At 43.0% G+C, this 26,547-nt stretch overlaps 1 protein-coding gene across 3 annotated transcripts in view; it reads left to right on the top strand.

Moving 5' to 3' along the window:
• virma (vir like m6A methyltransferase associated) overlaps window positions 1–26,547 on the top strand; it is a 166,271-nt gene that overhangs the window by 11,000 nt on the left and 128,724 nt on the right. For all 3 annotated transcript variants that reach the window (XM_070894144.1, XM_070894154.1, XM_070894137.1), the window contains exons 2-8: window positions 6,282–6,397; window positions 6,679–6,765; window positions 8,296–8,344; window positions 8,995–9,226; window positions 13,571–13,690; window positions 14,913–15,164; window positions 23,002–24,151. In XM_070894144.1, coding sequence (XP_070750245.1) covers window positions 6,282–6,397; window positions 6,679–6,765; window positions 8,296–8,344; window positions 8,995–9,226; window positions 13,571–13,690; window positions 14,913–15,164; window positions 23,002–24,151 — 2,006 coding nt within the window. The remainder of the gene's footprint in view (window positions 1–6,281; window positions 6,398–6,678; window positions 6,766–8,295; window positions 8,345–8,994; window positions 9,227–13,570; window positions 13,691–14,912; window positions 15,165–23,001; window positions 24,152–26,547) is intronic.

The following is a 26,547-nucleotide window of genomic DNA, read 5'->3' as shown; positions in this document are numbered from 1 at the left end:
TGATCAGTAGATAGTGTACAGTAGTTGTTTACTGCAGTTAATCATTTCTTTTGAATGTTTTATTACATTATAGCTTTCTATAATGTAAGATTTTCCAGAATGTGAAATATTTTAGAAACTATACCATTGGCACTTATTCTTAATTTTGAATTTTGTTGTAGAGTACTCCAGGTGAATTAGATCATGTGGGAAATAGTAATTAACTTAGTGACAATTGTCTGCTCTATCTGCCTGAAATACAGTTAGTTTGCTGCTCTCTTGATGGCTCAGCTGCAAAGGCAGTGAGTACTATGGAAGGAGTCATGTTAGATCCTCAATCTATGTTGTGTTATTTACCCTCTGTGAGCAAATAGTTCTGATCACATTTACCCACCTTGTTCCATATCCCTTCAAACCCCCCCTTTCCTTCATCCGCCTATCCAATTTATGGTGCGGTGGCAGGATTGGCATCAGTGCCCTTGGATTAGGGAGTTGAAAATTGGCCAGCGTTCTTGTTATCCAGCATCCCTTGTTGGGAGTGTATGTGTGTGGAAGATGTTGGGTGAGGGCAGGATGAAGCGCTGTTGTCTTCTGCTGTCAGATAGTGTGCTGACATGCATATGGAGAAAGGTGAAATGAGTGAGCTAGTTGATGGCATCCAATGCTTGTGGAACCTAACAAGAACTCGATGCCTGAGGAGGGAAAAGAGAAAGTAATGAGAAACAAGGAAAGACAAAGTATTGGAGTATGTTGTAACTTAAGTCACTCAAAAAAATGTTTGGGGGAGGGGTGGAATTTTTATGCGATCAGGATGTTTTCATTTTCTACAGACATTTTAACTTTTGCCTTTTGCTCTCCTGGTGTTGGTGACATGCTCGGGCAGTGTGGTCTGTTACAAAAGTGGTCATTCTTCATGTGTGACCCTGGACAGTGGCTGTTTGACCATGAGGTGCATCACAGCTGAGCCTGTACCTAATATCAAATATGCATTTATTTGCAGGGATCTCACTGAGTATTGTTGTTTCTTCTTTTGCTTGCCAATGTTAAAATTTAGTTATTGTGCTCCTATCGTGTTCAGGTAACTTCGCATAGATCTAGGGATCAAACCTAATATTCTTGGTCTGACAATATTTTATTTATCCAGTGAGCCACCAGGGAGCCTGTTTAGTTTATACTGGGCAAGAGTAATTGATTCATTGAATGTGAATCCTGTTTGCACATAATTGGTGAGTAATATCCAGCAAGGACCAGATTTGACCACATTTGAGAGTTAACCCTGATAAAATACTAGTAATAAATATAGGTAACGTGGTTCCATTTTACAGCATTACACCATTTCAAGTTACAGAAATACTTTAAGAGGATGTAGGGTTTTTCAGAAAAATACTCGAGCATTTATTGGAGGTTTCTATCATAGAAACATAGAAAATAGGTGCAGGGGTATGCCTTTCGAGCCTGCACCACCATTCAATAAGATCATGGCTGATCATTCACCTCAGTACCCCTTTCCTGCTTTCTCACCATACCCCTTGATCCCTTTAGCCGTAAGGGCCATATCTAACTCCCTCTTGAATATATCCAATGAACTGGCATCAACAACTCTCTGCGGTAGGGAATTCCACAAGTTAACAACTCTCTTGAGTGAAGAAGTTTCTCCTCATCTCAGTCCTAAATGGCTTACCCCTTATCCTTAGACTGTGTCCCCTGGTTCTGGACTTCCCCAACATCGGGAATATTCTTCCTGCATCTAACTTGCCCAGTCCTGTCAGAATTTTATATGTTTCTATGAGATTCCCTCATCCTTCTAAACTCCAGTGAATACAGGCCCAGTCGATCCAGTCTCTCCTCATATATGTCAGTCCTGCCATCCCGGGAATCAGTCTGGTGAACCTTCGCTGCTATTGAGACAAAAAATGATTGCCTGTGAACGACGCACGCCATTATTAATGGGAAAATTGTTGGCAAATTGGCCAGCAACCTGTGGTGGGGAAGAGATATCCTATGAATTGCGAATTGCCACAAGCTGCTTGTCAATTTGCACTGCTCCACCGTCAGCTTTGCGTAAACGGCATCACGCTCTTAACCTCTCAATGATTTTCATGAAGTTGCTGTTTTTGTACATTAATTGCCTATTAAATGGGCCACAAAGCTATGTCTAGTAACCAATAACGTAAATACCTCTAACAACACGATAATTGTTAATGACTGCCAATCAACCTCTCTTACCTCGAAAGTGAACAATTAAAAGTGTGTAGTCTTCGTCCTTCAGGTAGTGAATTGTTGGAGATTTTAAAAATATAACATTTTAGAATGTTTTTCTTTTCCTTTCTATCTTTTTTGCTCTCAATCCAATCTTACTTTCCCTTTCTTTATTTCTCTTTCTGTACCTGATTTTGACATTGAATTCACCCACCCAGCTGATTATTTCTCGATTCTTAAATCTCATTAAGGAGATGCACTGTCCTGATTCCAGTTTTATGTTGAGTGGGGGACATTATATGCTTTCAAATGGCATCATCATAGGCAGTTCCTCCATATCGAAGAAGACTTGCTTCCACTCAAAGTGAGTTCTTAGGTGACTGAACAGTCCAATATGGGAATTACAGTCTCTGTCACAGGTGGGACAGACAGTAGTTGAAGGAAAGGGTGGGTAGGGAGTCTGGTTTTCCACATGCTCCTTCCGCTGCCTGTGCTTGCTTTCTGCATGCTCTCATCGACGAGACTCGAGGTGCTCAGCGCCTTCCCGGATGCTCTTCCTCCACTTAGCGAGGTCTCTGACCAAGGACTCCCAGGTGTCGGTGGGGGTGTTGCATTTTATCAAGGAGGCTTTTATGGTGTCCTTGAAATGTTTCCTCTGCCCACCTGGGGCTCGCTTGCCGTGTAGGAGTTCAGAGTAGAGCGCTTGCTTTGGGAGTCTTGTGTCAGGCATGCGAACAATGTGGCCTGCCCAACGAAGCTGGTCGAGTGTGGTCAGTGCTTCGATGATTGGGATGTTGGCCTGATCGAGAACACTGACGTTGGTGCGTCTGTCCTCCCAGGGGATTTGCAGGATCTTGCGGAGACATCGTTAGTATTTCTCCAGCAATTTGAGGTGTCTATTGTATACGGTCGTCACTACAATACGTGGACGACGCTTGCGTCGGCGCACATTCAGAGACTGAACTCCAACTCATAGTCAACATCTTCACTGAGGCGTACAAAGCATGGGCCTTACACTAAACATCCGTAAGACAAAGGTCCTCCACAAACCTGGCCCCGCCACTCAGCACTGTCTCGGTCATCAAGATCCACGGCTCGGCCCTGGAAAACGTGGACCACTTTCCATAGCTTGGGAGCCTAATATATCAGCAAGGGCTGACATCGACGAAGAGGTTCAACACCGCTCCCAGTGTGCCAGCGCAGCCTTCAACCGCCTGAGGAAGAGAGTTTTCGAAGATTGGCCCTCAAATCTGGCACCAAGCTCATGGTCTACAGGGCTGCAGTGATACACGCCCTCCTGTATGGCTCAGAGACGTGGATCGTATACAGTAGACACCTCAAATCACTGGAGAAATACCACCAACGATGTCTTCGCAAGATCCTGCAAATGGCATCAGCGAGTATTTGGTTTGACTCAGTGGAAATCAGTATGCTGGAAGCAGGATTTTAAATAATGAATAGCATTTTTATATTGCAGAATCACTTCAAAAAGCAGTTCAGGACTAATGCCTCAGAGCTGCAGTGATGTGGAATCTACTTTCCTTGTATCGTAGGGTGATGCAACAGAAAAATACATAAACAATTATTTTTAAGTTGCTGTTTGTAGGAGCTTGCTTGGGTGCAAATTGGCTACTGCGTTTCCTACATTACAACAGTGACTACACTGCAGAAAGTACTTCATTGGCTGTAAAGCGCTTTGAGACGTCCGGTGGCGCAATATAAATGCAAGTCTTCTTGAGTTGCAATTTTGAGGGAATATTCTATTAAAATAATCCCCGATCCTCATAAATTACCATTTAAAACTTCATAATATCTATTCTTCCACCTTTGCACCAATGGCTTTGTGTTCTATTGAACATTATCTCCCCCGCACCCCCCCCCCCCCCGCCCTACAACTGGAGGATCACTGGCAATTTATCGGCTCAATTTATAAATATCAGAATACTAGAAATTCAGTTCCTTTTTGAAGGAGCTAATCAATCCAGCCTCAGCTGTTTTTGTTGAGTCTGTTCTATCTATCCATCACTGAGTAAAACGTTTCTTTTAATCTGTGATCTCACTTCAAGGTTTTAATTTCAAACCCGTGACATCTAGTTTTGTGCTCACAGCTTAAGTCAAAGAATTTGTTTACATTATCCAGTGTTCTCAGCATTTTGAAGACCTAAATCGTTTTTCTGTTCAGTCTTTGTTATGTGGACATTGAAGACACATTTTCAAAAAGCACATTCTAAGTACTTTTATAAAAAAAAACACAATTATTATTCTGTTTACTCCCATTACTCCTTTCCTCACCAGAGTGGTGTTTTGTTCTGGTATTTGATTCCTTGGGACAGCAGTAGTCATTTAACCAAATAGATGTTGCATCTGTTATCATCACAGTTGTTCAACTGAACTATACACACATATTTCATACTTTTATTTTCCTGGACAATCATCTGCTCCTACCCGAGCCCAAAGCTAATAACTTCATCTTCGAGTACAATTCTGTGAACACTGGTCATCTTCAGTAGCTGAAGTACTCAGTTGTGAGTCTTGACAGAGTGCTGGCAGACTTTTAAACATTTCAGCTGAGTCTTGATTGTACCCTCATCTTACACACATGCACCACACCCAGCAAGAGTCACTGGATAGTGAACAAGGAGCGGGAATACTGGCCAAATTTCTTCTCTAACTCAGGCACATGAAGACTCTACCCCTCTCCTAGTTGAGAGCAGCTAACTGAGTATAGGCCTGGGATCGAACTTTGGACATTCCAGCTTGCGTTGCTTAGTCACGTTCTAAATATCTCCAAATCTTGGGGGAACTGCACAGCACACTAAGGAGTGGTGAGTTAAAGGGTTAATTCCCTTGCATTATTAGAATCATAGAATGGTTACAACACGGAAGAAGGCCATTCGGCCCATCGCGCCCGTGCCGGCTCTCTGCAAGAGCACTTCAGCTAGTCAAAAACGCCCGCCCTTTCCCTGTAACCTGCAATTTTTTTTTCAGTTACTTATCCAATTCCCTTTTGAAAGCAATGATTGAGTCTGCCTCCACCACACTTTCAGGCAGTGCATTCCAGATCCTAATCACGCGCTGTGTAAAGAAGAAGATCTTTCTTATGTCGTCTTCGGTTCTTTTGCCAATCACCTTAAATCTGTGTCCTCTGTTTCTCGACCCTTCTGCCAATGGGAACAGTTACTCTCTATCGACTCTGTCCAGACCCCTCATGATTTTGAACATCTCTATCAAATCTCCTCTCAATCTTCTCTGCTTTAAGGAGAACAGCCCCAGTTTCTCCAATCTATCCACATAACTTAAGTCCTTCAGCCTGGAATCATTCTTGCAAATCTTTTCTGCACCCTCTCTAAGGCCTTCACATCCTTCCTAAAATGCGGTGCCCAGAATTGGACACACTACTCCAGTTGAGGCCGAACCAGTGTTTTATACATCACAATTTCCATACTTTTGTACTCTCTACCTCTATTCATGAAGCCCAGGATCTCCTAAGCTTTTTAACCTGCCCTGCCACGCCACATTCAACGATTTGTGCACATATACCCCTAGGTCTCTCTGTTCATGCCCCCACTTTAGGATTGTACACTTTAATTTATATTTCTTCTCCTCATTCTTTCTTCTAAAATGAATCAATTCACGCTTTTCTGCTTTAAATTTCATCTGCCACGTGTCCGCCCATTCCATATTGTTTCCATCTCAGCCATTGTGCAGGGATAAGTCAAGTGAAGGTCCGATACTCCCCTGTGAGGAAAGAAACCAAGGGACAGTGTCCCAGGCCTCCCATATGTTTGTCCCAAAGGCCATCTCAACAGCATCTGACTCTTGATCAGTCAGTGTGTTGCCTGGAGAATTGTACGCAGGGCGCTATGAAGAGTAGAGAGCAATTTAATACAAAATATTTAATACATTTGGACGGCACAAGTATTTTCAGTTTTCCTACTATGTATTGTGTGAGAACAGTGGAATGTGTACATTCTGTGCATGTGTAAATCTTACACCTCCAGTATGTAACCGTAGAAAAATGTACCAATGTAAAATTTTAGAATTGGAGTTCAAATTCAAAAAACATACTTGCATGCTTTTTCTTCTGTAATTTTATTTTATAGCAAAACACACATGTGGATGTAGTTCGCTTTCCTTGTGTGGTTTACATAAATGAAGTTCGTGTCATTCCTCCTGGAGTCAAAGCTCACAATAGCTTGCCCGACAGCAGAGCATATGGGTAAGTGAGGGGTGTGGAGATATCTATGCTTTCTTTGAAGCAATTTAAGTCTTTTAATGTTAATGACCGGATATGTTTGCATCTAAACTAAGGTGCTGGCATGTAATAATCTTTGATCAAATTGCTGTTTGACTAACACAAAGGGAAAAGTTTACTTCTGAATTATTCAATGATATATATGCACACAGAGAAAAAAGTACGACTTCAGGTTTACGGTGTAAACTCCCTGGATTAGAATGTAGTGTTTTGCCTGACAAGTGTACTTGTTTAACTTTCCTCAGGGAGACTTCGCCGCATGCATTTCAGCTAGACCTGTTTTTCAACAATGTCAGCAAACCAAGTGCACCTGTTTTTGACCGATTAGGAAGGTAAGGCTTGTCAAAACTTGAGCCCTGACTGAAGTGCTACAGCACTGTGAAAGATTGTTTCTACCTTACATTATGAACTTGGACTGAATAAAACACCGATTGCGTTGAGTATTTTCTTTCCTCATAATTTGTCTAAGCTTCAAACTGTGCCCCACCTAACCTGTTAGAACCATTACCTGAACCGAGATTTATATTTATTTGTGGATAAGCGATTTTAAGGAAGTGTATTTTTTCTCTCCCTTTTCACAACTGCATAAGTGCATTCCACCCAGCTTAGGAGTATAGGTAGATTGCAGTTTATGGTGTGGTTTGTAAGTTTGTGCTATAACAGGGAAGAGAGACATTTCCATAGATCTGTGATCAGATGAGCTTTTATTGGTAGTCAAGCTGAAGCTAAAGAAGACAAAGAATAAAATTTGCATCTATCCAAGGATTTCAGGATATTTTGCTCTTTTAACTGGATGGTAGAAAATAAATATTACTGTATGTGTGGTCTTTTTACTTCAAGGAATTTGTGTGCCCAATTATAGAATAACATCACAGCCAAATCTTCCTTCAGCCATCTTTCTCCCTCAAAAAAAACAAATACTTTGTCAGACTTCTTGTAAAATTTCAATAACGGAATACTGTAAACCCCATTACATGAATTATGTGATCCATAAATAGACCACTTACAAACATATCTCCCCACTAATCCTTCTCTTAGGATTCCCAATGACTTAAATAAATTGAATGGCCTGTTGAAATGAATTAAACAAAAGAGAACAGCTTAATTTTAGAACACAGTTTATTGTAACAATGGTCTTGTCTTGCTTTTATCCCTGCCTGTTGCATTTCAGTCAGCTGTGACATTCCACTAGTGTGCAGTTAAGTATGTCCAGCCTCCCTGACTCAATCCATCACCTAGCATTCCTGATTTTCACCTTCCTTTTGTGGTGATGGGCTTGGCCTCCCTATGGAGTCTTCTCATTGCCTTTCAGTAGAGATAAGTAGCATTGCAATGTGTGGCAGCTTGAGAGGAGGAAGAAAGTGAACCTGTATATGTTGCTATGGCACCATTCAAACAGCCTATTTAAATTTTCACTTTGCCCAAGTAGCCATTTATCACTTGTGAACAGTGACTGTCACAGAGCTATTCAGTTGTAGTGCCCTTACTGCTGCCTAGCTGAGATATGGTAACTTATTACAGACTGGCAAGTGAATCTGTGCCTTCCTGATCCCTACGGCTCAGTGTACATGGCACATTTGCTTTCTCAAGTCTGAGGAAAATAACATTCTCTGGATTTTTACAGTAAAATCTCATTTCTTTTGTGTGGTAAAGAGAGGAACAATAAACTTTGTGGAAACAATGTATAAACTCTCAAATTGAAAATAGACAATCAAAATATGGAACTATTTTGGTGAACTGATGGTATATTAGAGAAGTCTCATCCAATGGGAATTGTCTCGTTGACGCATCTTGGATAAATAATTTAGTAAAGCAGTGTTTTAAAGAAATTAATCTGTTTGATGTTACTTGTTTTTCCTCAGCCTTGATTATGATGAAAATGCATCTATTATTTTTAGACCAAACAGTAAGGTAAGAGTTTTTGCATTGCAGATTGTGTTTCGTGGTGCAAGCACTTTTTGCAACTAGCATGTTGTTTGTCTTGTCTATCTTCCCTTTATTTTGTAATGTATTTTTCTTCTGCTTTAGATTCCCTGCACTATCAGTGAATGGTCAAGGCAGGTGATCTGCCTTGGCTGCTGAATTGGCTGCCTGATCTCTGCATGATTTGTTCTGCAATTTTTTTTCCAGATAATTCTGATATCTTTCAGATAATGCGGGAGATATATTCTTACAGTACCAGTCAAATTTCCCCCTTCAGTACATCAATTTTAATTAAAAAACTATTAATAATTATATTGCTTGCTGTTGTACCTGTATATCATCAAAACTTGATGTTAATGTTTGTTAATTGTTCCAAAATGTTGTCTTTTTTTACTGTGTACTGTGGATAACAAAATATATTATTTTTAAAGAGAGAAAATAAATCATGGTAAGAAAATAACTTTAAAGCAGTCATCAAAGTTTGTGATGTAGTTGAAGCCCCAATATTGTGTTCCAAACATGTTTATAACAGAAGGTGGACTTCAACTTTGCTCAGGCACTGATTTTGGGCAATGCTAAAGTTGAACTTCTCATTTCAGTTTGATTTTCAACATTATTTCCTTAATTAATTGCCACAGGTCAATACGGATGGAATTGTCTTGAGAGGTTGGTACAACTGTCTGACCTTGGCAATTTACGGGACTGTAGATCGAGTGATAAGTCATGACCGAGATTCCCCACCTCCACCTCCACCTCCCCCTCCTCCACCGCAGCAGCAGCAGCAGCAACAACAACAACAACAGCAACAGCTTCAGCAGCAGCATCAGCTGCAGCAACAGCAACCAACTCTTAAAAGGAACACAAAACATGGTAAGAGATGATATTGAAGAGCAGAAGGATATGGCATTGTGCAGCTTTAACATTGACATTAACAGTTCTGTTGATGGATAAGTGGATAGATGCACAGTGTGGTGTGGTGCTGAGGCATTTAAATGCGTAGCTCACAGTTCATGGTGAGTTAACTGATCTAAGCTGTAGTGGCAGTAAGAAGGAATGCTATAGGTGGTTTCACTGGGCTCAAAATTGGCCCACACCTTTTTCGGTACACTCAACGGAGATGTGCCGCTTTTCTGCGTTGAAAAGTGCTCCGAAAAAATCGCTCCCCACTTTGGCCCCTGTCCGGCCTCTCCTGGGTCTTCGCGCAGCATGGCCAGTCAGGTCGGGGGCGGATCCAGCGTCCTGCGCTGAAAACAATGCCGGGATGTCTGCACATGCACGTTGGAGTGTGCGCACATACGCAGTAGCTCCTTGCCCCCAGCCTCTCAGTGTGCGTGCTGCAGTGTGGGACCCGATCATCATCATCATCATCACCATCATACCACCGGCTGCTGGTGCGTCCCTCCCCTATCCCAGGCCGAGTGGCCTACCGCACAGGCTGGCCCGTTGCCTTCCCAGGCTGAAGATGAAGGTAGGGTAGGACTTAATTCTTTTTTATTTGAATATTTTGAAAAAATTATGTAAATATGTTTTGTCTCTTGTGAATAGTGGTGACCATTTGTCAAGCCTATTTACCTGGTGCTATTGTGAAAGAAGAACATAAGTGACGGAGGAACACTGAGAATATCTTATTTATTGAAGTAGACTTTATTTAGATAATATTGGACTCAATTTTGGCCCATTATAATCATTGCAAACAAATAGTTGTTTAAATTAGTTGTGAGATTAGAGCAATTTAATTCAACTATCTTTTACTTCTTTTATTTTTGTAGTTTAAGCTTCCATGAATGCTTCTGTTGTATAGTAAATTAACTTTGCGAAGTTTGTCATATGATGTCCTGTATAGCTGTTTGATCCTATTCACATTCTTCAGTCAAGTCATTAAGTTCTGCTGGCCTCCGATGTACCTACCTGCGCTGACTTCTTAACTCTCTGCAAGGGTTTTCACAAGTGGCCATATATGCTGGCCTAAGTAGATTTGGAGTAACTATTGGCTGGCCAAAGTGGCCTAAACGGCCAAAACTGGCGTAGGTGGCTGTTAATGTCCCCTTTTGAGAAAAACTAAACGAAAACAAATCGTAACTGACTCACTTACACTCGCACAAATTGATTGTGAAAAATGGGGATTTTTGAGATACTCCAGAAAAATCAAGTTGCTCCCAAAAAAACGGAGCAACTCTTGACCAATTTTGAGCCCAGTGTCTCTTAGCTATAAAGGGAGGAAGTAGCCAGGGTTTATATTCCTGGTTTTCCGCCAACCATTATTGAAGGTATGTACGTGCGGCTGTGTAGCACAGGACCCAACAAAATGCTTTAACCCCAACCTTAGAAGACTCCTTCCCCCGCCCCCCCCCCCCCCCCCATTTTTACACCATTCTGACATTTCTATTTATTAAATCAGCAATACTTATGGTCTCTTTGAGAAAGACTGCTAATTAGTGCCAAATTGAACACTATTGTGGATCTCACAGACTAGGAACTTGCTTGAAGCTACCAAACTTCATTTCACATTACACCTTTATAGAGAGAGGCTTAATTGCATTAATGTGGTCTGGTTTCAAATCCCAGAACTGAAATAACTGTGTTGTAACCCACTGCACCAGCCCCCAAAAATGAAGGAAATATTTATTTCTGTACCCCAAAGTGGCATATGTGAAAATCAGACCCTCCATTTTAAAGGTATACCCTGTTAAACTGGATTGCATGAATAAGCCTTTCAACGTTGCAGTATTAATGCAGATGTGTTCGGGTGACATCAGGTGGAGATCTCATAGGGCTGTGCTTACATCCAATATAAAGTTTTGAGGAAGAAGATTTGTATCTCTTTCAATTTTATGCTATTTTAGTTGATAAATCTTTATATGAACCAGAACACTTGAACAAATATAAGACGATATTAGATACTCGTTTATCCTTTCCAGTAGAGGGACGAGGAAGGCAAGATCTTTATCATTCTTCTGGGTCTGTGTTTAGACATTACCTCTTATTGTAGTGGTCTGAATGTACCAGAATGATTCTGGCTGGAAAGAGCCAAACTAGGGTATATTATAAGACAAAAGATATTGCAACTTGTTCATAAAGAGGTACATTGATTGGAGAAAGCTTGTCCCTGTGATTTGTTAGTTGAAAGGAATGGATGTGATACGTGGAATTGAGTTTCACTCAAAGGGAAATGATTACTACTTGTTCAATGAGTAGTATCCTATATGGCACATTTTAAACCGTATAAAGGTTTAAAAGACTTGTAAAGGATTGGGAGAGACGGATAGCACTAAAGCAAGAAATAGTAAGGTATTAGGTGGGGTCAGGCTAAGAGAGAACACAGGATGGTCTAGGATAGGTTTACAGTATATATGTGAACGCACAAAGCATAGTAAACAAGGTTGGTGAGCTGCAAGCGCAAATAGCCACATGGGAATATGATGTTGTGGCAATAACAGAGACCTGGCTTAAAAAAGGGCAGGATTGAGAATTAAATATTCCTGGATAATAGAGTATATAGGAAAGATAGAGAAGGAAAGATGGGAGTTGGTGTGGCAGAACATAAGAATTACGAGCATGCGTAGGCCATCCGGCCCCTTGAGCCTGCTCCTTCATTCAATGAGATCATGGCTGATCTTCTACCTCAACTCCACTTTCCTGCACAGTCCCCATATCCCTTGATACCTTTTAATATTCAAAAATCTTATCGATCTCTGTCTTGAATAAACTCTAAAGACTGAGCTTCCACAGCACTCTGGGGTAGAGAATTCCAAAGATTCACCACCCTCTTAGTAAAGAAGTTTCTCCTCATCTCAGTCCTAAATGGCCGACCCCTTATTCTGAGACTGTGACCCTTGGTTCTGGACTCTCAGCCAGAGGAATCATCTTCCCTGTTAAGCCATGTAAGAATTTTGTATGTTTCAATGAGATCACCTCTCATTCTTCTAAATTCTAGAGAATATAGGCCTAGTCTACCCAATCTCTCCTCATAGGACAATCCTCCCCATCCCAGGAATCAGTCTGGTGAACATTTATTTCACCCCCTCTTATGGCAGTATTGATTAAGGAGAATGTTATAGGGCTGGAGAGAGAGGATGCCCTGGAGGGGTCAAGGACAGAATCTATTTGGTTAGAGTTAAGAAATAATAGAGGTGACAATATACTAGGTATATTCTTTACGCCACCAACGAGTGGGAAAATTATGGAGGAGCAAATTTGCAGAGAAATTAGAGAGCGGTGCAAGAACTAGAGTAGTGATGGGGGACTTCAACTACCCTAATATAGACTGGGGTAATTATAATGTAAAGGACAGAGAGGGGGAAGAATTTCTGAAGTGTATACAGGAGAACTTTCTTGATCAGTATGTTTCCAGCCCAATGCGGAAGGAGGCATTGCTGGATCTGGTTCTGGGGAATGAGATAGGTCAAGTAGAGCAATTGCCATTAGGTGACCATTTTGGGAACAGTGAAAGGTTTAGATTAGCAATGGATAAGGACAGGGAGCAATCTAGAATAAAAAATACATAATTAGAGGAAGGCAAATTTCAGTGGGATGAAAACGGATCTGGCCTGGGTAAATTGGAATCAAAGATTGGCAGACAAAACTGTAGTGGAACAATAAGCTGCCTTTAAGAGGAAATAGTTTGGGTACAGTCGAGGTACTTTCACACTAAGGGGAAAGGTAGAGCAACTAAAGTCAGAGCTCCCTGGATGACGATAGAGAGCAAGTTGAAGCAGAAAAAGAGCCCGTATTACAGATGTAAGGTCGAGAATACATCTGAGAATCAGGCTGAATATAGAAAGTTCAGAGGAGAAGTGAAAAAGAAAATAAGAGGGGCAAAGAGAGGGTATGAGCATAGAATGGCAGCTAATATAAAAGGTAATCCAAAAGTCTTCCATAGGCAGAGTAAATGGGTATTAAGAGGAGGGGTGGGGCCAATTAGGGACCAAAAGATTACTCTCAGATTTTTGAAAGATAAGGGAGTCGAGAGTTATGGGGAGAGGGCGGGGAAGTGGACTTGAAGCCAAGATCAGATCAGCCATGCGTGATCTTATTGAATGACGGAGCAGGCTTGAGAGGACAGATGGCGTCGTATTCCTATTTTTTATGTTCTTGTGTTTAATAGAAATTTGAGGCCTTTGACTGTTTCATTAGGATCCTGAATTTTCTTAAGTGTTTAAAAATTTCAGTTTTGTTCAAAAATGTGTTTTTCTAAAAACATATTTGTACTTTTAGAATGGGATAAAGAGGATCAATACAATGAAAACCCTCCAAGACCACAGCCAAGGGGACCTCGAACGCCTCCAGGTCCTCCTCCACCTGATGATGATGAAGAGGAAACACTGCCTCAGACTGGTAAATTAAGATTTTTACCACATACACTTTATACTTCAGTACTTGTCTTAACAGTTGAAATCCTATTCTAGGACATGTTGGTGTAGTATGTTGGTAATTTCCATGGTTCCCATGAGTCCCAATCATGAAGCTGTAATGAACCTGATTTTGAAGTTCAGAGCTTTTTGTAACTAATATGAATAAAGGTTTGAAACTTATCCACCATTACAGATGTTACACTTAGTAAAATGGCTGATGGTGAATTTTAATTTCTTATTGCATAATTCAGTACCTGTTGTGAAACTCGGTTGTACAAACCAAGGTGTTCTCGTTATTGATTGCTGGTTTGCACTGCTAGCCAGTGTTGGGGTGGGGGTGATGGGAAAGTTACAACAAAATATCAGGTGGCATTCCTGCTCCTGACTGCTATATAGTATTTGTCACCATACTAGAAATATGTTTTGTATGTGGCATGTTACCAGCAGAATAAGAAATCTAAGAACAAATGGGATTGAGTTGCCTGGTCTTAGAGAGCTGGATTACTGGGGCTTGGGGCAGCAGTTTGGACGCTCCTGATCTGTTCTGAGAGATGTCAAACATTGTTACAGTCTTAAGAAACTTTCAAACTTCTAAAAATGAACTTTCTTTCCTTTGCTTTTGACAAAAAAAACTAATTGCTCCCCACTACCTGCTCCAAATTTTCTGTGGCGTAGGCGTTGAATGTAAAATAACTAGCTTGTGTTCCATTCATCACTTTAAACATGATCCTGTTTAAAATGGTAATGGTGCAAAAATCCTTCCATTTGTGCTGGGAGAGTTTCTTGTAATTGAACAAGTGAAACAGCAGTAGACTGAGACTGCAAGGATGGGCATCTTCTTTGATCAGAAGTTGGTGAGGATCTTGTGATGTGCTGTGAATTGGTTTTTTGTTCACTAGCTCTGTCTTGGAAATCTCGTTTTGAGTGCCATGTTTGTTAAATGCACAGCCCATTGAAATCCATATGTTTAGCTAGCAAAACTTATATACCTTAAGTGGGCTTCAGTGGACAATGTTCATATGTATCTGTAGCAATAGCTAAAGAAATAGTTACAGCAGAGTCTCTGTGGTACCATGAAAATAATTTGAACTTAATTCTAGAAACGTATGCAACAGTCATTTTAGTATTGGTGATACAGTTTTGAAATTAAGACTAAGGTTTAAGATACCATTCTAATGGCTAATTCCAATGGTTTATTATTTCAGTGGGTGTGGATAAAGTGGATGAAAGTGAACGCAGAGAGGATTATTTTGAACCCATTTCTCCAGATCGTTCTTCCAATCATCAGGAGGCACAGTTTTCTGATGGTGAGGAAGAGGAAGAGCCTCCAGAGGAGGAAGAGGAAGATGAGGAGGAAGATGCAGAAATTGAAGAGGAAGATGAAGATGGGTGCACTGTGGAAAGCATTGAAGAAGAGGATGATGACGTAGAGGAGGAGGCAGGGGAAGAAGTTGACGGTATGTGCAGTCTTGTTTGTAGAAATTACAAAACTGTACAATTGAAAGTTTGGTCAGTCTGGGAATTAGAAAATGTGACCAAATAAATCACTAATACATATATTAAGTGTAATTGTTCTAAAATTCAATAGAAGCAGACTATATAACTAAATTGCAGAATATGAGTTGTACAATGCAAGACTTTTTAAAGTGCAAAAGAAAAATCTAGGTACAACATTGAGAACTAAATAGATGTCTAAAAATGTTAAGACAAATTTAAAAGCATTGTATCTGAATGCACGAAGCATCTGTAATAAGGTAGATGAATTAACAGCACAAATAGATGTAAAAGGATACGATATAGTTGCAATTACGGAGACATGGTTGCAGGGTGACCAGGGTTGGGAACTGAATATCCAAGGATAATTGATATTTAGGAAGGGCAGGCAAAAAGGAAGAGGGTGTGGTGTGGCATTGTTAGTAAAGGATGAAATCAGAGCAATAGTGAGAAAGGATATTGGCTCAGAAAATCAAGATGCAGAATCAGTCTGGGTGGAGCTAAGGAGCACCAAGGGGCAGAAAACATTGGTGGGAGTTGTCTATAGGCCTCCCAACAGTAGTGGTAGTGTAGGGGACGGCATCAAACATATAGCAAGGATACTACAGTAATTGTAAGTGACTTTAATCTACATATTGACTGGCCAAACTAAATTAGTAATAATACTGTGGCAGATGAATTCCTGGAGTGTGTACGAGATGTTTTTTTAGACCAGTCTGTTGAGGAGCCTACTTGGGAACAGGCTATCCTACATTAGATATTGTGTAATGACAAGTGGTTAATTAACAGTCTTGTTGTGCAGGTCCTTTAGGGAAGAGTGACCATAACATGGTTGTATTCTTTATTAAGATGAAAAGTGAAGTCGTCCAATCCAAAACTAGGGTCCTAAATCTAAACAAAGGAAACTACGAAGGTATGAGGAATGAATTGGCTATGATCGATTGGGAAGATTCATTAAAAGGCATGACAGTGGATAGGCAATGGCTAATATTTAAGGAATGAATGCTTGAATTGCAACAGCTATACATTCCTTTCTGGCGTAAAAACACAAAAGGAAAAGTGGCCCAACCATGGCTAACAAAAGAAATTAAGGATAGTATTAGATCCAAAGAGAAGTTATACAAAGTTGCCAGAAAAAGTAGCAAGCCTGAGGATTGGGAGCAGTTTAGAATTCAGCAAAAAAGGACCAAGAGCTTGATTTAAGAGGGGAAAAATAGAGTATGAGTAAACTTGCAAGGAACATAAAAACCGGCTGCAAAAGTTTCTACAAGTACGTAAAAAGAAAAAGATTAGTGAAGACAAATGTAGGTCCTTTACAGACAGAAACGGGAGAATTTGTAATGGGGAACAAGGAAATGGCAGAACAATTAACTAAATACTTCGGTTCTGTCTTCAATGAAGAGGACACAAATAACGTCCCAGAAATGCTAGGGAACCAAGAGTCTAGTGAACAAGAGGAATGAAAGGAAATGATTATTAGTAAGACACTAATGGGACCGCATTGGTTGTTGTTTTCCAAAATTCTATAGATTATGGAACAGTTCCTGCAGATTGGAGAGTGGCAAATGTAACCTCACTATTTAAAAAAGGAGGGAGAGAGAAAACAGGGAACTACAGACTGGTTAGCCTAACATCAGTAGTAGGGAAAATGCTAGAGTTTTTTTATAAAGGATGCGATAACGGCACACTTGGATAATATCAACAGGATTAAAGAAAGTCAACATGGATTTATGAAAGGAAAATCATGTTTGACAAACCTACTGGAGTTTTTTGAGGATGTAACTGATAGAATAGATAAGGGAGAAACAATGGATGTAGTGTATTTGGATTTTCAGAAGGCCTTTGATAAGTCCCACATAAGAGGTTAGTGTGCAGAATTAAAGCACGTAGGATTGGGAGTAATGTATTGACATGGATTGAAAATTGGTTAACTGACAGGAAACAGAGCGTAGGAATAAACGGATCTTTTTCAGGGTGGCGGGTAATGACTAGTGGGGTACCACAGGGATCAGTGCTTGGGCTCCAGCTATTCACAATATATATATAAATGATTTGGATGAGGGAACCAAATGTAATATTTCCAAGTTTGCTGACGACACAAAACTAGGTGGGATTGTGAGTTGTGAGGAGGATGCAAAGACGCTGCAAGGTGATTTAGATAGGTTGAGTGAGTGGACAAACAAGTGGCAGATGCAGTATAACGTGAATAAATGTGAAGTTATCCACTTTGGTAGGAAAAACATAAGGATAAAGTATTATTTTATATGGTGATGGTTTGGGAAGTGTCGATGTACAGATGGACCTGGGTGACATTGTACACCAGTCATTGAAAGCAAACATCGAAACATAGACATAGAAACTTTGGGCCCAAGTTTCCACATGATTTGCGCCTGATTTTTAGGAGCAACTGGTGGAGAACGGACTATCTTAGAAATCGCAATTCTCCATATTTATTTTTCTGCAGTTCTAGTCAGGTAGAACAGTTCTACTTTGGAACAGAATTTTTTCTTCAAAAGGGGGCGGGTCCGGCCACTGACGCCTGATTTGAAAGTTTCCACAGTGAAAACGTACTCCAAACTAAAGTAGAATGGAGCAAGTGAAGATTTTTGTAAAACTGAAAAAACCTGTTCTACACATTAAAAAATCAGGCGCAGGTTACAAATTAGGCGTCCAGAACGAGGTGGGGGGGGGGGGGGGGGAAGGGAAGTCATTAAATTCTATAATAAATCCTTATTGATACTTATACAAATATTATACAAATAAATCCAACCTGAATAAAGATTTATAAGCAAAGAAAAGATTAAATAAACCATCTTCCTACCTGTGTGAAAGTGCTTCAGGCAGGCCTTTCGGGACCGAAGGCTGAACGGGCCGGCCGGAGACCTCGGGCAGGGCCCGTCCCCAGCACCAGATGTACAGGTAGGTGGCGTTGGGTTGGGTTGGGTCGGGTCGGGTCGGGGAGGTTCGGTTCGGGTCGGGGGGGGGGGGGGGGAGAGAAAGAGAGAGGGAGGGGCAGAGAAAGAGCAGGAGGGGGGGAGAGAGAGAGAGGGGGAGGGAGGGAGAGAGAGGGAGGGAGGGAGAGAGAGGGAGGGAGGGAGAGAGAGAGAGGGAGGGAGAGAGAGGGAGGGAGAGAGAGGGGGGGGAGAGAGGGAGGGGGGGGAGAGAGGGAGGGGGGGGAGAGAGGGAGGGGGGGAGGAGAGAGGGAGGAGGGGGGGGAGAGAGGGAGGGGGGGGAGAGAGGGAGGGGGGGGAGAGAGGGAGGAGGGGGGGGAAGAGAGGGAGGGAGGGGGGGAGAGAGAGAGAGGGAGGGAGGGGGGAGGGGGGGAGAGAGAGAGAGGGAGGGAGGGGGGAGGGGGGGAGAGAGAGAGGGAGGGAGGGGGAGAGAGGGAGGGAGGGGGGGAGAGGGAGGGAGGGGGAGAGAGGGAGGGAGGGGGGGAGAGGGAGGGAGGGGGAGAGAGAGAGAGAGGGAGGGAGGGGGGAGAGAGAGGGAGGGGGAGAGAGAGGGAGGGGGGGGAGAGAGGGAGGGGGGGAGAGGGAGGGAGGGGGGGAGAGAGGGGTCAGGTCGGATCGGGGGGCGGGAGCGCGGGTCGGGTTGGGTCCAGTCGGGGGGGCGGGTCGGGTCGGATCGGGGGGCGGGAGCGCGGGTCGGGTTGGGTCCAGTCGGGGGGGCGGGGAGCGGGAACAGGAGTGCGGGCTGGGTCCAGTCGTGGGGGGGGGGAGCGGGAACAGGAGCGCGGGTCGGGTCCAGGCGGGGAGCGGGAACAGGAGCGCGGGTCGGGTCGGGTCCAGTCGGGGGGGTGGGGAGCGGGAACAGGAGCGCGGGTCGGGTCCAGGTGGGGAGCGGGAACAGGAGCGCGGGTCGGGTCCAGTCGGGGAGGCGGAGAGCGGGAATAGGAGCGGGGGGGGGAGCGGGTGTCGGGTCTGGTCCGGAGGCAGGGGCGGGGAGCGGGTGTCGGGTCTGGTCCGGAGGCAGGGGCGGGGAGCGGGTGTCGGGTCTGGTCCGGGGGGGGGAGCGGTTCTCGGGTCTGGTCCGGAGGCGGGGGGGGGGGAGCGGGTGTCTGGTCTGGTCCGGAGGCAGGGCGGGGAGCGGGTGTCGGGTCTGGTCCGGAGGCAGGGGGGAGCGGGTGTCGGGTCTGATCGCGGGGTGAGGAAGCAGGAGCTGGCCGTGGGAGGAGCCTTATTCACGCAGCCCCAGTGAGGCCATTTGTGCAGAGGTCCCGGCACTGTTTTCAGCGCAGGGACCTGGCTCTGCCCCCCCCACAGCTCATGCTGGCTGCGCCGAGGGCCAGAGGACCTGCAGGTAGGTGGAGAATACCGAGGATTTTTTTAGGCGCACTTTGTGGCGCGAAAAACGGGCGTCCAGGTCGGGACTACGCCGTTCTAGGCGTGTGTGGAAACTTGGGCCCATAGAAAGTAGGTGTAGGAGTAGGCCATTCAGCCCTTCGAGCCTGCACCACCATTCAATAAGATCATGGCTGATCATTCACCTCAGTACCCCTTTTCCTGCTTTCTCTCCATACCCCTTATCCCTTTAGCTATAAGGGCCATATCTAACTCCCTCTTGAATATATCCAATGAACTGGCATCAACAACTCTGCGGTAGGGAATTCCACAGGTTAACAACTCTCTTAGTGAAGAAGTTTCTCCTCATCTCAGTCCTAAATGGCTTACCTCTTATCCTTAGACTATGTCCCCTGGTTCTGGACTTCCCCAACATCAGGAACATTCTTCCTGCATCTAACCTGTCCAGTCCCATCAGAATTTTATAAGTTTCTATGAGAGCCCGTCTCATCCTTCTAAACTCCAGTGAATACATAGAAACATAGAAAATAGGTGCAGGAGTAGGCCATTCGGCCCTTCTAGCCTGCACCGCCATTCAATGAGTTCATGGCTGAACATGCAACTTCAGTACCCCATTCATGCTTTCTCACCATACCCCTTGATCCCCCTAGTAGTAAGGACTTCATCTAACTCCTTTTTGAATATATTTAGTGAATTGGCCTCAACAACTTTCTGTGGTAGAGAATTCCACAGGTTCACAACTCTGAGTGAAGAAGTTTTTCCTCATCTTAGTCCTAACTGGCTTATCCCTTATCCTTGGACTGTGACCCTTGGTTTTCGACTGCCCCAACATCGGGAACATGCTTCCTGAATCTAACCTGTCCAATCCGGTCAGAATTTTATGTTTCTATGTGTTCCCCTCTCACTCTTCTAAATTCCAGTGAATATAAGCCTAGTCGATCCAGTCTTTCTTCATATGTCAGCCCTGCCATCCCGGGAATCAGTCTGGTGAACCTTCGCTGCATTCCCTCAATAGCAAGAATGTCATTCCTCAGATTAGGAGACCAAAACTGAACACGCTATTCCAGGTGAGGCCTCACGAAGGCCTTGTACAACTGCAGTAAGACCTCCCTGCTCCTATACTCAAATCCCCTAGCTATGAAGGCCAACATACCATTTGCCGCCTTCACCGCCTGCTGTACCTGCATGCCAACTTTCAATGACTGATATATCATGACACCCAAGTCTCGTTGCACCTCCCTTTTCCTAATCTGCCGCCATTCAGATAATATTCTGCCTTCGTGTTTTTACCACCAAAGTGGATAACCTCCCATTTATCCACATTATACTGCATCTGCCATGCGCTTGCTCACTCTCTAACCTGCCCAAGTCACCCTGCAGCCTTTTAGTGTCCTCCTCCCAGCTCACACCGCCACCCAGCTTTGTGTCATCTGCAAACTTGGAGATATTACACTAAATTCCCTCATCTAAATCATTAATGTATATTGTAAAGAGCCCGGCGGTACCCCACTAGTCACTACCTACCATTCTGAAAAGGACCCGTTTATCCCGACTCTCTGCTTCCTGTCTGCCAACCAGTTCTCAATGCATGTCAGTACATTACTCCCAATACCATGTGCTTTAATTTTGCACACCAATCATGCAGGTGCAGCAAGCAGTTAGGAAGGCAAATGGTATGTTGGCCTTCATTGCAAGAGGATTTGAGTACAGGAGCAAGGATGTCTTAATACAGTTATACAGGGCCTTGGTGAGACTGCACCTGGAGTATTGTGTGCAGTTTTAGTTTCCTTACCTAAGAAAGGATATACTTGCCATAGAGGGAGTGCAGCGAAAGTTCACCAGACTGATTCCTGGGATGGTAGGACTGTCGTATGAGGAGAGATTGGATCGACTAGGCCTGTATTCACTAGAGTTTAGAAGAATGAGAGGGGATCTCATTGAAAGGTATAACATTTTGACTGGGTTTGATAGACTGGATGTGGGGAGGATGTTTCCCCTGGCTGGGAAGTCTAGAACAAGGGGTCACTGTCTCAGGATACGGGGTAGGCAATTTAATACCGCGATGAGGAGAAATTTTTTCACTCGGAGGGTGGTGAACCTGTGGAATTCTCTACCACAGAAGGCTGTGGAGGCCATGTCGCAGAATATATTTAGGAGGGAAATAGGTAGATTTCTAGAAACAGAAGACATCAAGGGGTATGGGGAAAAAGTGGCAATATGGTGTTAAGATCGAGGATCAGCCATGATCATATTGAATGGCGGTGCAGACTCCCATATGCACGAGACTACTGCTATTTTCTATGTTTCTAAAGTTAACATCACATACAGGAACTTGTTACATCCAAGCAAATTTAAGAAAAGAGAAGAGAAATGAGGGGAGTTGGCTGGTTACGATCAATGAAATATAAAAGTAGAGGAACAGGGAAATTGCAGTGCAATTTGTGATAGTTTCCTCTGAATGAATTCATAGTCAACCCTTCTCAGTTCACACCTATCTAGAGTAAATCACAATGGGTTATGATTATTTTGATTCCCAACTGTAGAAAATGTGCCATGGGACAGTCCAAAAGATAAGGTTATCTTTGATTTGGCATTTTTTCCTAACAAATTACAGTACTTTATATGGAAAAGATTGTTTTTCTTAAATAGTATACAATTTTTAGCTTCTAAGAATGATGAGTTCACCAACTATTATGATGACCATTATTTATCTGTGTTTCTCCAAATAGTGGATTGCCAACTCTTAGCCTATTTGAATCTTGACTGGAATAACTAATTGGTGGATTCATTTAATCCAGAGAAAATCCTGTGGTAAGGTGATATGCAGTGAGTGTGCTACAGCTGGAGGGGTACTTAGCAGATTTCCTAGTTTTTATCATAGTGCACAATCTGGTGGCGAAGCTTACATTATTATATTCAATTGGACGTTTTTTTTATCACTACAATTTCTTCCATTTTAAATCTTCTGTAGCATGTCTAGGTTCATTTTTGCACCGTTCTCATTGGATGAGAACTATAATGATTTCACAGGATTCTTAACTGCAATATATTGGAAATATATATTTGTAGCTAAACCGAAAACAAAAAAGTGAGTGATTTAAAAAAAAATATTGGGATCTCGACATTGCTGGCAAGGCCTGCATTTATTTACCGTAAGAGCCAGCCACGTTCGTGTGGGACTGGAATCACATATAGGCCAGACCGGTTGAGGACTGCAGGTTTCCTTCCTTAAAGGACATGAGTGAATCAGTTGGGTTTTTAATCTGACAGCTTCATGGTCACTTTTAGTGATACCTTTTTACAGATTTGTTTTTGAACTGAATTCAAATTCTCAAACTGCCATGGTGATCTTTGGATTATTAGTGCAGGTCTCTGGCTTACTAGTTCAGTAACATATCCACTGCACTACTGTGCCTGATTTATATTACTGATGTTGAAGTCAATGGTCATTGAAGTCCAACTGAGAATGAGTATAACTGTTTTTGTTTTTATTTTGTAGAAGATGATGGCTATGAACAAATATCGAGCGATGAAGATGGAATTGCAGATCTGGAACGTGAAAATTACAAATTGAGTTTTGATATTGAGTATACTGCTGAAGATCTGGCATCCGTGCCTACCATGGCATATGATCCTTATGACAGAGAAATAGGACCTCTTTTATACTTTAATCCTCCCTATAGGACTAAATATGAGAATGAAGTGGCTAGATTAAAGGAACTTGACCTAGAAAAAGCAGGTGCAGGGAATATAGATGCTGCAGTTAAGTTAAAGGAACTGCTTGAACTATACAAAGATGACAGAGGTGCCAAATGGGTAATGGCTTTGGAAGAGGTACCAAGTTTACTGGTTAAGGGTCTGAGTTATGTTCAGCTATTTGAAAGTGATCAGGACCATCTAAAACAACTAGTAGACTGGACCATGGATGCTTTAAGCCTTCACACGGCCGCATCACAGCCTATTGCACTGAATGTCAGGCAGCTAAAAGCTGGGACAAAACTTGTTTCATCTTTGGCTGAATGTGGGTCTGAAGGAGTTTCAGCTCTTTCAGAGGCAGGTATTATCGATAGACTCTTTGTTCTGTTGTTTGCAGAACATATGTCATCTTCATTAAAATTAAACACACTCAAAGCTTTGGACAGTGTTGTTAGTGTCACAGAAGGAATGGAAAAATTCTTGAACACTAAGGCAGAGGAACAAGAAAAAAGTGGGTATCAAAGGTTGGTGGAGCTTATATTGACTGACCAAACTGTGAGAGTTGTGACTGCTGGCAGTGCTATAGTACAAAAATGCCATTTCTATGAGATTTTATCAGATTTGGAAAGGTCGGCTGCCCACCTTGCAGAGCGTACTCCTGTCCCTTCAAACATAAGTGAGTCAGACCAGGATGTTAATATTGGACGGGAAAAAGGAAGTAAAGATAACGAAGAAGGAGATATTGAGACTCCCACGGATTTAGACCATTTGTTGGAAGCTTCTAATATTAGTGAAGTGGAAGTGGAAAAACTTGTAAGCATTCTCGATGAACTTCTGCATTTGTTGGAGGCTGCACCTTATTCAATGATACAGCCACCTGTTAAATCATTTCCAACAGCAGCTCGCATCACAGGTCCTCCAGAAAGGGATGATCCTGCACCCGCTCTCTTAAGGTAAGTTTTTTCTATATATATTTAAAAAAATGCTTTCTTTCTGTTTACAAATGTATATTTCTTTTCTTTATTCATTCACGGAATGTGGGCATTGCTGGCAAGGCCAGCATTTATTGCTCATCCCTATTTGTCCTTGAGAAGATAGTGAGCTATCTTCTTGAACTGCTACAGTCTCTGTGGTGAAGGTACTCCCACAGCACAGTTAGGTAGGCAGTTCCACAATTTTGACCCAGTGATGATGAAGGAATGGCGATATATTTCCACGTCAGGATGGTGTGTGACTTGGAGCGGAATTTGGAGGTGGTGTCATTCCCATGCGCCTGCTGCCCTTGTCCCAAGCGATAGAGTTCGAGGATTTGGGAGGTGCTGTTGAAGAAGGTGCTTTAGCGTTGCATTGTGTGAAGCACTTTGAGGCATCTTGAGGTACAATGCAAATTAAGTATTTTTATATTTTTGCTAATTTAACAATTTTATAGGAAACAATTTATCAGGAGTAATGTCTAATTCTAGCAATGTCATCAATTTTATTCTTGCACTGTTTTTAGATCTAGAATATTAGAATAATTCCCATTGTCAGTTCTTGATTGTTTTATTCTTTTGGGGTTGGCCATCTGTTCTAAAAGGCTTATTTATGGCGAATGAAATTCATACCAAGTTTCAATATTGAAATCTATAAAGTATAGCCAGTGGTTTCTGCCAAACACCAATACATAGGGCCCGAAATTCATCGACCTATCGCCCACTACCGCCTGCTTACCGGATAAAAATACAATTTTCGTCAAAAAACAGGTACACACCGCCAACGTACTAGTCGGCGGAAGATTGATCATTAACATACTGCCGAGCAGTATGCTCACCGTTCGCCATGTAGAACCGCCCGCATACCGTGCAAAAAGTGCAAGTTTCATGATATACCGCCGACATACCACCGGACCTGCACACCGTCCTGTAGAAGGTGGTTTTACTCGATCTTAAGTGGGCGGGAATGGGCAGTAGTACTTGGTGCCACCATTTTGAAATCGGGAACAGTCAGCAAAAGCAGCACCTCAGTATTTCTGAGGTGAATAGTGATTTTACAGTGCAATTTATAGTGGGAAAGATATTTTTATTGGTACTAAGTAAATTATTAAGATATAAGGCATTTGAGTTACTTTTTTTTTCATTGAAAAATCATTTGAGTTTATCTCAGGATATTTGAAGAGATTCTGGAGATTTAAAAAGAATGTGGCCTGTACTATCTCGGCCTGTATTGCTGACTACTTGTCTAATGCAGGATCCAGATGGGAAAAGGTTTATTGAGCAGAATTATCAGAATAATAGAGGAGGTTGCAGACATGATGATGAGGAGGAAGAGGCCTTACCCCCAAAAGATTTTCAGGGAAAAGTGCTCATACCTGGACTTGACCGATCGACAGTGTGTTCGAAGGCTGCGCTGCCAAAAATAGGTGATCAGTGAGATTTGCCAGCTCATTAAGGCAGACCTGCAGCCCAGTACCACCAGCATTACTGCACTCTCTGTCGAGATGAAGGTGACTGCGGCACTTTCCTTTTATGCATGCGGCTCTTTTCCGGCATCAGCTGGGGACATATGCTGCATTTCTCACAACGTTACTCATCGCTGCATTCGACAGGTAACCAAAGCACTTTATGCATGCCAGATGGAATTTATAAGCTTCCAAATGACCGGGGAGGCAGAGTGAGAGGGCTTTGGGTTTTGCACGCATTGCTGGCTTCCCCAAGGTGCAGGGTGTTGTTGACTGTACCCACATTGCCCTGGGAGCACCATTACAGGAGATGGAGGTGTACCAAAACCATAAGGGATTCCACTCCCTCAACTTGTGCAGCTTGTCTGCAACCATACGCAGCACATAATGGCAGTGAATGCCTACTTTCTAGGGAGTATCCATGATGCGCATATCTTGCGTGACAGCACCGTGTCTGACCTGTTGAAGTCTGAGCCACAAGGTGGATGCTGGGGGACCAAAAGGTACAGCCTCGCCACCTGGCTCTTGAGCCCCCCCCCCCCCAGCCCTGCGGAACCCTCAGAAGAAGCCGGGCAACGACATAAGAGCCATATAGCCACATGTAATATTATTGAAAAGACAATTGGAGTGCTGAAGCAGCGCTGTCGATGTTTGGACCACTCGGGAGGCAGGCTGCAATACCACCCTGAGCAGGTGTTCAGCTCACAGTGGTATGTTGCATAATTTAGCAATCATGCAGGGGCAGGAATTGGCACAGAGGACTGAGGGGCCACCTGAGGAGAGAGTGCAGGAGATGGAGGAGGAAGAAGAGGAAAATGAGGGGGAGGATGAGGAGGAGCTTTCCAGATGAACCCATGGCACCAGCCGCCCCCCCCAACCCCAACACCACAGCGGAGGGCACGCAAAATTGTT

This window comes from Pristiophorus japonicus, chromosome 1, assembly GCF_044704955.1.
Source record: "Pristiophorus japonicus isolate sPriJap1 chromosome 1, sPriJap1.hap1, whole genome shotgun sequence".
In the NCBI taxonomy this organism is placed as follows: Eukaryota; Metazoa; Chordata; class Chondrichthyes; family Pristiophoridae; genus Pristiophorus; species Pristiophorus japonicus.
This window is presented reverse-complemented; position numbering and strand designations above follow the sequence as displayed.